This window comes from Megalopta genalis, chromosome 11 (assembly GCF_051020955.1).
Source record: "Megalopta genalis isolate 19385.01 chromosome 11, iyMegGena1_principal, whole genome shotgun sequence".
NCBI lineage: Eukaryota > Metazoa > Arthropoda > Insecta > Hymenoptera > Halictidae > Megalopta > Megalopta genalis.
In genome coordinates this window covers 10,906,546-10,919,061 of record NC_135023.1, presented here as the reverse complement: position 1 = coordinate 10,919,061, position 12,516 = coordinate 10,906,546, and the positions used below count along the sequence as shown (strand labels likewise).

The window sequence follows — 12,516 nt, the reverse complement described above, 5'->3', positions numbered from 1 at the left end:
TTTCCGAACAAAATGGCTTTAATAATTTGTCGAAGGAAATACAAAGATGCTCTGATTCGCATAAAAAGAAATTATATCACCGGCTACGGCCGCATATTTCGTTAAATAATTCCGAAGACCGCAACTGTTCGCAGAAAAAAGAAGAGAACTCGCTCAAATTTGATCTCCTGCTCAATCTTTCGAACATTCTGCTGCTAAATACGACCATTTAGAGATTCCAGTGCAATCCTCGATGCAATGAGATTTTAATGTAATTTCGAACAGATGCGAGGCAGCGACTCTTTCGAATTTCGCCGGCCGCGAAGAACTCCGGGAAATCTGCCGACCGGGAGCAAACGTTTGCGTTTCGACGCGTCGTCGAGGGAAGAGGGCTGCTCTCGCGCGTGCTGGCGCGCATTAACGTCAGATGCGTCCCGGTACGTTGATATATAAGAGAGAATGACGGGAGACGGGAAGATTATGCGGGCATGAAACGTCTTTCGCGAGGATTCGAAGCAGCCGCGGCGGCGTCGGTTCGCGAATGCGTTCCGCCCGAAAGGAAATCGAATTACTCGTTGACGTTCCCACCCCCGCGCGCCGTCTTGTCGTTCCTATTCGCGAGCAATGAAACGAGCCGTTAATTGTATGCGCACGTAGTTAAGGCGGCTTCTCGATTCCCGGGGTCCGCGAGAGTCGCGAGAGTCGCGCACAGCCAGCCTCCTCTCGCAGGAACGAAAATTCCCGGCGCCGGCTGTAAATCAATTTTTCGACACCGCGTTCAGCAGCGTCGGCCACGCCGCATTCTATTTCCCCGGCTGAATTCTACGATAACGCGCGTTCAACGTATCCGATATTCGTTCCGCCTTCGCCGTTCGCGCAACGCGAACGCGTTACGGCATCGTCGGCCGAGAGAACACGCCGCCCGGTTAATTGGGCTACTTTGGGCGAACCTGATCGCTCGGGCGCATCCATCCTCCCTCCTGTCCCGGTTCCCGGGTCATTCTTCTCGCTCGACGTTCGCTCGCCGCGGCAAAAGCCGGGGAATATAAGCAGGGGAGCAAGGTAACTTACTCAATCCAGCTCTCGGCGCGTTGCCGGCGGCGTCATAAGTCAACCCCCGCGGGTAAAGGGTGGTCTAATGGCCGGGGGAGGGTAGGGGTGGAGAGCTTCTGGGGCGGGGCGTGGGTGGAAAACACGGCGGAAAAGGAGATCGTGGGTCTCTATAGCCGCGTAACGTGTCGGGCAAAGGAACGAGAAGCGTAGCTGGAAGACCGGTCGGACGCCGGGAATTTCAGCGCACAGGTGTTAAGACGTGCTCGTTTCACCTCGGGCTTGTTTCGAACTTTGCCCTTCTTCCCCGCGCGACCAGCGAAACTTCGGCCGAGGATATTTTACGAATGTCGGGCCGGGGTGGGGCCTTCGCGAGAGAGCGAAGCGTAAAACCATCTCCCGCCTCCTTCCGCCGTCGCCGCGCTGTTCCGCTCGAGAAACGCGGGACGAGTTCGCAGGACGTAACGCGAGTTTACGGTGGCGAATTAGGGGCACGGTGTCGTACACGATTATCGGGGGCCCGGGCAAAGAACCGGGGAGACGTCGTAAATAACGCGTTTCGCGATCCCCGTAGCCCCGTCGGTTATTACCAACGATTTCTAGGGGGTTGCTCCACGCCCCCCGCCTCCTCCTCCTCCTCTCCGCCCCCGCGTTATCGTTACGGACAATTAGAGAAGTTTCGAAACGATCGGGCATATTATGCCGGAATTAAGAAGGGGAGAGAACGGGGAGGCCCGAAGAAACGGCCGATAAGAGGCCAGCCAGGAAGAGGGAGGAGGCGGGCGAACGAACACCGAGAATCCCAGGGCAGGTGTTAAGCACCGGCGGGTAGTACCTCCGGGCTTGTTTCGAAGTTCCAGCCCTGCTCATCAAGCCTCGCAGCTTTAATGCTGGAAATTTTATGAGTGTTGACGAAGCGTTAACTGCCCTCCCGCGCTTTTACTTTATCCGCCTTTCGCCGTCGCCTCCCGTTTTCTTCGTCGGCATTTCCACGATCCTTGTGCCTCGGCTCGCCCTGTTCATGGAGGTGGGAGAGGGGTGGGGCGATGGTGGTGGTGGCGGAGGCGGCGGCTGAGCTTCGCGACGACCGAGGAGGAGCGCGAAATATAATTAAATGATCCTCGATGCGTCGAGCCTCCGTCGGATCGGTCGGTTTACCGCGTAATTACGCGAGTCGCGGTCCTTTGTGTCGGTTTTCGGCGGACCGGGCTCGGTCGGGCCGGGCTCTTCTCTCCGCCCCCGGTTCGCGAACGCGACGTAACCCGAGCCGCCCCCGCTCGATAGGCGGTTTCGGTCCGCCGTTGTCTTCCCGTAAACGGCCGCGCGGAGGACTAATGAAACGTTAAATTGGTTTATTCCGCGTGCCGGGAAATCCGCGGGAGTTTAATTCTCTTCAATTATCGTAAAGTGCTCGACACCGGGCAAAGAGCCCGTTATTTTAATACGCGGCCGGCCACCGTCACGCCGCGCCGCGCCGCGCCGGTTTCGCTCGCCTCCGTCCGCGCGCTCAGGGGAGTGCAGCGCTCGCGTAGCCGGCCTGTGTCTAACTTTAATTAATTTGTCTCGTTTGCGCGATAAACGGAAATGGAGATTCGCGACCGCATTGTCCGGCCGCGTAACGCCGCCCGCCTATCCCGCGCTCCGCCTTTTGTCCGCCGCGCCGCAAAGAATTTCGGAATTACATTCCCTCCGCCGCCGCGCCGCGCCGCGACGCGATGCGATGCGCCGAAACACGAGCTTTCGCTTCCGCCGGCGCGGCGCGTTCTCTCGTTGATTTTCGATGCCGCTCCCGTTTCCTCCCGGCGACAATACACGCGCGTGCATGCGATACGGAACTTTTCACCGGAGAACCTACCGTCGGCTACGGCCGATGGGATTCCGCGGAATTTAACAGCCGTCGTCTACGATCCCGGCGCGCTTTAACACGGCTTCGAGCACACCGTGTTACAATAACCGGCTGCGCACACGCCGGTATTACCCCGCTCGTAAATATTACCCCGCCCGAGCGCGCGCGCGCGCGTCTACTTTCACGAGGGCGGGCGCAGCAAACAATGACTGCCGCGGACTTGCAACAATGCCCGCGTAGACGTCGGCCCCATGAAAATTTCAGCCGCCGACCTGACGCCCCGCTCGGTCGACAATGGGGGGAAACGGGCCACTTGGCAATTTATTAGGTCGGTCGGGTAGTATCGATAGACCCCGGGATTGATAACGGCTGGGAGATATGCGCGCGGTAATTTGCTGATACCGTCCGTAGAACGTTCGCGAACGCGAAAATGTATTCGTAACAACCTGCGGCTAGACTGCGAACGGTTAACAAGGCGCTCTATTAATTGATCGTCGTTGAACCCTCCGAGAAACCCAAGGAGCCGCAAGAACAAAGAGAGAGGGAGAAAGGAAGGGAGAGAGAGAGAGCGGGGGAGGGAAAGGGTCCTTCATCCGAGCAAACGACAACAACATTTTTTCCCGGCCAGCTGGGAATTAGAATGACGAGGGGGGGCGAGATGTCGGGGGAGAGGGGACGAGGTGGCAACGAGTCGGTCGCGCGAAAACGCGCCGGTTTTTCGCGCGACCGACTCTCCCCGAGGCAGCGGCAAAAACCGGCAGACGGTGGGCTTCGTTAACGGTCGAGCTGCCTTACGACTTTTAGTCGTTAAACGCGTTACCATCCGTGACTCTTGCAACACTTTGTCTCTCCCTTCTTCTCGCCGGGTTTTCCCTCGGCCCCTGCCAGCCGCCCCCGTTTCCCGTGCCATCCATTTTCTTTCCGCGGAAGTTAGTACGCGGGATACACGCGGGGAAGTACATTGCCCTCGCCGTGTACTTTTTGCGATACATTAAGCCGTATATTTTATGGGATATACGTAGCGAAGGCGGTGTGCCGTATGGCGGCGGCGTACGCCTTCTAACGGTATTGACGGGGGCCTGCGAGGGGGTTCCGACGCCGTCGCGAAGACACGCGAATAACGTTAAGGGAGCGAGCGAGTGACTGATGCGACTAGAGGGGAATGCTTTCCGCTTCGAGCTTGTCATTCTGCCCCGGCCTTCCTCGCCCTTGTTCTCTCCGCAGACCCCTCGCAGCCGCGCGGAGAACGCGACGCGTATACTGGGTGCTCCGCCGATAAAACGACGAATTTTCGATGAGAATTTAGGTTCGAGTTTGGGTTCGTAGAACGGACGAATTTTTCGCGGGACATACGCTTCGGAGAAATGCTTCCAGCGAGGAATATTTACTGTCAACGTTGTGCGACTTGCGAGGGATGATTCGCCACCCGAAAATTCAGAAAATTCTGAAACTTTTGGGATACGTAGATATGTACAGTAAATTCTCCCTAATTGACGCTCAGATTGTGCAGAAAAATTGACAATTTGTGAGGAGGAGACACGATTATTCGTTTTTATAGCTGTTGATAATTCGTAACTATAAAAAGGAGTCGCAAGGCTCGAATAATCGTATCTCCTTTTCCCAAATTGTCCACTTCTGCGCGCAGTCTGAGCGTCAGTTAGGGAGACATTACTGTATTGTGCATTTCTTTTGTCCTATGTGAATTCGCTTTAACCATTTGGCTGTGTTCGACGAGTATACTCGTCACGGGAAGTGACGATACACTAATGTCTCCCTAATTGACTCTCAGATTGTGCACAAAAATGGACAACTTGAGAAGAGGAGATTATTCGAGCCTTGCAGCTCGTTTTTATAGTTGTTGACACTCGATAACCATAAAAAACGAGCCACAAGGCTCCAACAATCGTATCTCCTCTTCAAAAATTGTCCATTTTTGTGGACAATCTGAGCGTCAATTAGAGAGAGACATCACTTTATTTTGTGTCACGACGAGTATACTCATCGCGCGTAAAAAGTAGTGACCATTGGCTATTTAAATTACAATTTTAGCGAGAGTAAAAGCATATTCTCAAGTTTCAATATGTTCAGAATATTTTGAGGCCACAATGAAACATACAAAAACGTGAATAATTATATGAATAATTCATGATATTGGCGTTCGACGTGCAAAGCGGCATTCTGTATAGTTCCTTGCTCTGCCGAATACTACCCTATAGCAGCAATTTGTATGTTTAACCCTTTGCACTCGACCGGTGACTCCGACTCGCCCCTTAAAATTGTTACATAACGTTTCAAGATAATTTTAACGCTTTCAAATTTGTTCGTGTTTCAAAAACTGTTAAAAGTGCAATTGTCGCCGACTCATAAAAGTCAATTTCATAAATATAAAACGCACTTAAGTCATACAAAACGGAAATACCGTAAGTTAGAAAAACTATTTTGAATTCATAGTTAAAACGGCTTCGAGTGCAAAGGGTTAACTTTTATAGGTATCCGATTCTTCCTGCATTTTTCGTATATTACATATGTAGTGTACATATATCAACGTTAAGTGAATAAGTAAATATTAGTAATAAAATCGTCAATTTTGTAAAATAAAACCGCCTTTTTCTCGCGACGCAAATGGGTGCTCTTAGGTGCTCCGAAAAGGAGCCGGCACAGCTAAAACCGATCGCGAGAACCGAAGATTCACCCCCAAATATTCGCCACGCCTGTTTGCTTCGCAGTTCTAAATTCCTAAATTCCAATCCAAAGTTCGTCTACGTTAACCCTGAAACGCCCCGTACACCAGCGGCGGGTCACGGTGCATCTGTTGCGACGCCGTAACGTTGGCAAATTTCCTCGGCTATCGTCGACCGCGAAAACATTTTACTATTTCTCGCCGATGGAGTTCCCCGGGTCGGGGCGGTCTCGTATCCGATCAAATTTCCGTTGAAGTCGGCCGATGCGAGCCACGGCAGCGACGGCGACGGCGACGGCGACGGCGACGTTGGTTTTGGCAGCGTTTCCTCGCGAGGAATCTCCGATAAGATGGCCGCTCGCGGGCGCAGTTGCACGCGTGCACGCGGACACGACCCGGGGACAAGGAGCACGCACGCGATATCCCCGTTTATACGTGCGATGCATGCGGCAGCAGTTGCTCGAGTCGTAAGATCGACGAACGTGCGCTATATAGCCGGGCACACGTGGCGCGGTCTTTGGTGCACCGGGTACACACGGGCCGCGTATGCAACTATGCGCCGCGTCGGGAGGGAGGAAGGGGGGAGGGGGCATGTCGCGTCGGTCGAACGGGAACGTTCTTCGATTTAATCGGCGGAGGCTTGTCTTTCAATGTCGTCTGACTGTGTCGGGGGCCCCTGTGTCGAGCCACCGCCGCGAGACGCGGTGAGTGCTCCGGTCGTAACGAATTTTATGGCGAAGTCTGTACTCGGAATACGCGCGCGCGCGCCGGTATGTATGCATAACGCATGCACGTACACACGTAACAGGCGCGCGCGCGCGATACAGGCCGAACGATACCGGGCGTGTATGCAGCCGGCTTTCCTGCATCTAATGTACACTTTTCACGTCGCGGCAAACTGCGCCGGCCGCCGTAAAGATAGTCGGGCAAGTGCACGCCGGTATTACGTGACGTGCCGCTCGATAATGATACCGCCATTGCGATAAAAACAAAGTGAACGTTCCACACGCGTCGGTGCCGGTCGTGTAACCGTGCCCTCGTACGTGTGCGAGCGGTCGCGGGAGCGAGCGCGCGGCCGCGCGCGCGAGCGTGTATCGCAGGCTAGCCGCCACGGAAAAATAATGATAATAGGTTACATCGTGCGTTAGCGAAACAACTTCGCTATATAGAAAAGCAACCGAGCGACCGCGTCGCGCCAGGCCGCGCCGTTCGTTTGCCCCGTTATCGCGGAATTATATTTCGCGAATCGTGGCTCCTCATTAACGTCCGGATCCGCCGCCGACATTTTGTCCCGCGGCTTAAACGCGCTCCACCGCGAGCGATTTCGTTCCTTCGTCTTTTGTCCGACCCTCGAGGCGACTCGACGATCCTCTCTATTCGACGTTCCGAGCGCTTTTAGAGACGCGTTCGACGTCGACCACCGTCGTGTGCACCGCGGCCGCTCGAGCGAGGTAATTTTTCGGCGAAACATCGACCTTTTAATCCCTCGATCTTTAACACTAAACCTACCGAGCAGTAATACTAACTGGCATGTACTGCTTCACAAAAGTGAGAAGATCGAATTTATTTAGAATTTGTGAAGTTTTTATTATAAAACTTGCTCCAAAATAATATAACAGAATAATAATAAATAAATAATAATAATATAAAATAATATATATAAAATAATATAATATAAAGATAATATAATAAATAATAATAATAATAAATAAATAATATAACAGAATTGCAAAGTAAGGAAGCGGTCACTTTGACCGCGGTAGGTTTTGCGTTAACCCTTTGCGCTCGAGCGGTGACTCTGAGGCACCGCTAAAATTTGTTACATCGCGTTTTAAGATCATTTTCGTATCGACAAAGTTTAGATTTAAAACATTGTTGAGAATGTGATTGTTGTGCGACTCCCACGAGTCAATTTCATATGCATAAAATGCATTTTGCCATGTAAAATAAAGACACTATAAGCTAGAACAATGATTTTATATTTACAGTTAAAATAACTTCGAGTGCAAAGGGTTAATTTATGGGAAACACGTTTCTACGAGCTGATAACGGTTTGATAGCTACTTCGATAACCGGAGTGTTAAGTAAATATAAAGTTGAAATTAGAAGTAAATTAAATAAAGTCGAAGTTCTGAAGTGGGAGTTTAAAGTTTTTGATTGAATTATTTAATTATTATTATTTAGCAGCATCGAAATACCAGTTCGTTCTATAACTTGACGATTAGTAGTATCCATATATTAATTATTCAATTATTCAATTCGAAGATGATTACAATTATTATTACGTATGATCACAATTATTACGGTTTTAAGAAGAGATTCGTTTCATACGAAAGCTTACGGTATTGCGAAAAGGATCGGACAAATTACGGCCGCGATTATCCGCGCTCTCTAATTTTATACGGATTTCAACGAACCGCGAAGTTGCTAATCTCCGCGCGCGATCGATTCGGGGATATTTCTGTCGCTATTTTCGAAACGGCGAAATATCGACGACAGCGTCACAGCTGGCGGTGATCTTCAATTTTCGTTCGGAGCTGTTCATCGAACGAGTCGATGCATTTAGAATTCCGAAGAGTATAGAGGATTTCGCTGTCGGTTTTCTTTTTTTTTCGCCGCGAAATATCGACGACAGTGTCACGGGGATGCGTAATTTTCAATTTTCGCTCGGCGCCGTTCGTGGAACGAGCCGACGCATTTAGAATCCCGGAAGACAAGGGCACGGGCATCATAGAAGAAAGAGAGAGAGAGAGAGAGAGAGAGAGAGAGAGAGAGAGAGAGGGAGAGAGAGAGGGGAAAGAGAGAGATAGATAGATAGATAGATAGATAGAGAGAGAGAGAGGGGGGGGGGAGAGGGGAAAGAGAGAGATAGATAGATAGATAGATAGATAGATAGATAGATAGAGAGAGGAGAGAGAGAGAGAGAAAGAGAGAGAGAGAAAGAGAGAGAGAAATAGAGAGAGAGAGAGAGAGAGAAAGAGAGAGAGAGAGAGAGAGAGAGAGAGAGAGAGAGAGAGAGAGAGCAGCGAAATCAGCAAGTAGAAAAGGTCGGCGGAGGTCAGACCGATAGGAAGCGTCGGCACGGGAGAATTTGATAATTTTCGCGCGATCGATCGGCCGGCCGGATCTTTCTGGGTTTTTTCGGCGGAAAATATCGATGATATTGATCCCCGGGCAGACACGGAGCGTACTTCGCGAGCAGAGCAGGTGCGCGCTCTCGGCAAACGAGATGAATGTGCTGGATGTTCCCATATCGCGTGACCACTCGATCAACGCTACCGCGAGTTGACAGTGACTTACGCACTCTGGCACTCGACGAGATATGACACGCGCCACCGGGCTTCGCCCCATTGTTACCTGCCTCCTCTCACCCCCCTAGTCGGTTCGCCGAACCCCGTCGGCCGAACATCTTCGATCTATCCGCCATCCAATATTTTTCTTCCCCTCGACCTTTACGCAGTCTCGCGTATCCACTCGAGCCCGGCGCTCGACACCCGCGCCTTTAATCTTCGTTAATAGACTTTATCTCACGGTGATTTACAAGGCTTATTCGCGACTCTTCGGTCTTCGGGCCTGTGAAGCACACCCTCGAGGAACACCGCGAACAGCGGGATAATTAGAACGGCGCGGTGGAGGAAGGAGCGCGTTAGACAAAGGCTGGCCGGATTTATATGCGGTGCCGTAGCCGTTTTTGAGAAGCTCGACGCTTTTAGAAGCAGCTCCGCCGGTTTTTTGGAACACTTTCGGTTCGTCGATCGAGCGGACGGTAATTTCTCGATAATTGGCGCACAGATTGCGCGCGAAAATGAAGAATTTGGGAGGAGGAGGCACGATTATTCGAGCCTTGCGCCTCGTTTTTATAATTGTTGACAATCTGTAGTTATAAATAATATACAAAGTGTCCCAAAAATTTCTCGCAATCCGAAAGTAGGGGATTTCTGAGGGCATTTGAAGCAACTTTTTCCTTAGCGAAAATGCGATCCGCGGCTTCGTTTACGAGTTATTGACGAAAAACAGTGACCAATCAGAGGCGAGATCGTTTGACGCGAGACGGCCGAGCCAATGAGCGGAACTGGGCTCCGTGCACTCGTTGGCTGGGCCGCCGCGCGCCAGCCGAGCTCGCCTCTTATTGGTCAGTGTCTTTCGTTAATAACTCGTAAACGAAGCCTCGGAGAAAATTTTCACAAAGGGAAAAGTTGCTTCAAATGATCTGAGGAAGCTCCCATTTTTGGATTGCGAGACATTTTCGGGACATCCTGTATGTAATATAATAACAGAATAATAGAATAATAGAATATAATAATAGAATAGAATGATATAATAATAGAATAATAGAATAGAATATAATAGAATAATATAATAATATATATAATAATCGTATCTCCTCTTCCCAAATTATCCATTTTTGTGCGCATTCTGAGCGCGAATTAAGAAGAAATTGCTATATTTCGGTTCAGGTCAGACTACGAACCGGGGATGATTAAATTCCGTCTAAAAGCAACTTCGTCGATGCTTATAAAAAGACGACGGATTCTCGCAGCCGTAGATTTCCTTCTAATTCGGACTACAACTTTTCCTTCTCCGTATTCCTTCCTAAAATTACTCATGAAGATTTGCCGACAGCCGGAATAGAATTTTCGTTAATAGCGCCATTAAAGATATGCGATTCACTTAAATAACCGCGTGGTCCCACCAAATTCCAATGACGAAAATCGATAAAAACAACTTAAGTTAAGGTAAAAAGTGGCTATTACGGAACGCAAAGTGTTCTGGTTGAATATTTATAGCGCTCCACGATAGACGAAGCTTTTAAATCGGGAAACACACTTTGAAATATTTGTTTAATACGAATAGAAAACGAGTCGAGTAAAATCGAAGAGTACGAGAATATGCCTATTATGGAACACCGTTTCGGTATCGTGTCTTCGTGTTCCATTGATCGGGACAACGAGAAGATTACGCGATACGGAACAGTATGTACCTGCTTAGAAACATCCGTATGCCAATAAACGGTTTTATTTCACAGCTGATTGTTACTGAGTAGTATATTATATATAGTAGTATATATTATTATATATATTATTATTATATATATATTATATATATATATTATTATGTATATATTATATATTATTATATATATAGTAGTATATTATAAAGAACAATGCTAAAAAAAAAACGGATAGAATTTTGCATATACTTTCGTTATTTGTAATACTGTTTCAAGCAGGGTGTTTCATAATCGGTACTTTTTTACTCGAGCTACGAAATACTTGTCGGAAGGTGTCGCCGCGGATTTCGAATTTCTTTTTATTTCCTTGGAAAGGCCGGAGTTATTTCGGACAAATTAAGGCACCGCTCGCAATTCCGAGCGCGGAGGATGTAAACATCGGTTGAACCTGGTTAGAGGATGCAGCTAGAGAGGATGGCGGAGCTGATTTAAATACTCACCGGTGTCGAGAACCGTGTAGCGAGGGTTGGTCGTGTCAATGGGCCGCATGTCTCTGACCCAGAAAATAATGGGCGGCGGTGATCCGACTGCGGCGCAATGGAGGACGGTGTTGTGCTCGATTTCGACGACCTTGGTCACCGGCGTTTGTGATATCAACGGGAATCCGTTGGGCAGTTTGTCTCCTGAAAGCAGAAAGAAAACGTCTAGGTTAGTGATTTCGATCGGCTGGCATAGTAGGACCAGCTAGGATTCTTCCGTCGCGATGGCGATCGAAATTCTCGATTCGTCGATTACAGGTCGATCGAAGAATTTAGCTGTTCGTTTGCTAAAAAGTCGATTTTTCTATATCGATGGTTACCAATTGTATGTCATTTTGTAAAGTGATTATGTCAGTTTATTGTATGCCATTTTGTCACATTTCAAAACGATGAGACGAGCAGAATTTTATTAAGCGTTGTAGAATCTTTTTAGGCGTTTACGAACATCTTTCACGAATATCGTGAGAACTGCTATACATAGATGAATGACGTAAATGGTAAAATTAGGTGTCTTTTTGTAGGGAATACACCTGCGGAGACAGATCTCAAGTATCACCGTTTGTTTAAACAATATATTCAATATCGTTTATTACGTGAAATGCCTAGAAAATTGCGAATTTTTTGGCATTTTCGATGCTCCGAGCAGAAACTGTTCTCGACGAAAATTAATCGCTCTTCTACGAACTTCACGAAAAGTTTCAAAAAGCTTTCTTTTTTAAATCAAAAATTAAAGTCGCGTCGATTTTTTTAATTGTCGACACGTATTCTTTACCCAATGATATAATCGACGTCGAGACGATTTCAGTGATTGGATAACAAAAAGATAAGAAACTCATGTTTTTCAACTTTTTTGTTATTAGTTATTTTATATATTAATTTCATTATCATTTGTTTATACTATTATTTATATTATTTTTTATATTATATTTATATATTATATATACTTTTTATTATATATTCCATATATTTTTATATATTATTACCTTTATATTTATTTATATTATACTTATATATTATATATACTTTTTACTATATATTCCATACATATTTATATATTATTACCTTTATATTTATTTATATTATACTTATATATTATATATACTTTTTACTATATATTCCATACATATTTATATATTATTACCTTTATATTTATTCATATTATGTATTTATATCTCACTTATTATCTATTTTATTATATATATTAATATTTATATCTAGCCATAGAATCTACCTGACCCAATTTCTCCCACGAATAGTGGTGCACCCTTGGTTGTTAGGTATTGAAACAATGCTAAAATCACAGCGAGAAGCTTTGAGGCTTCGATTGGGACCGATGCGAGCCGCGTAGAATACGAGAGAGACGGATCGGGCCAGGTTCGTTCGCAGCGGACGGCGCGTGTGCCGCATAGAATCGGGACACGGGTACCCGAGGCCAGACATACCGCGGTCAGTCCCGTGGGATCGAAAGTTA

The 12,516-nt window shown here is 47.8% G+C and overlaps 1 protein-coding gene across 9 annotated transcripts in view; it reads right to left on the bottom strand.

Moving 5' to 3' along the window:
* Positions 1-12,516, bottom strand: part of Lar (tyrosine-protein phosphatase Lar) — a 515,998-nt gene that overhangs the window by 37,302 nt on the left and 466,180 nt on the right. For all 9 annotated transcript variants that reach the window (XM_076525239.1, XM_076525242.1, XM_076525238.1 and 6 more), the window contains one exon: positions 11,007-11,189. In XM_076525239.1, the coding sequence (XP_076381354.1) occupies positions 11,007-11,189 (183 nt within the window). The remainder of the gene's footprint in view (positions 1-11,006; positions 11,190-12,516) is intronic.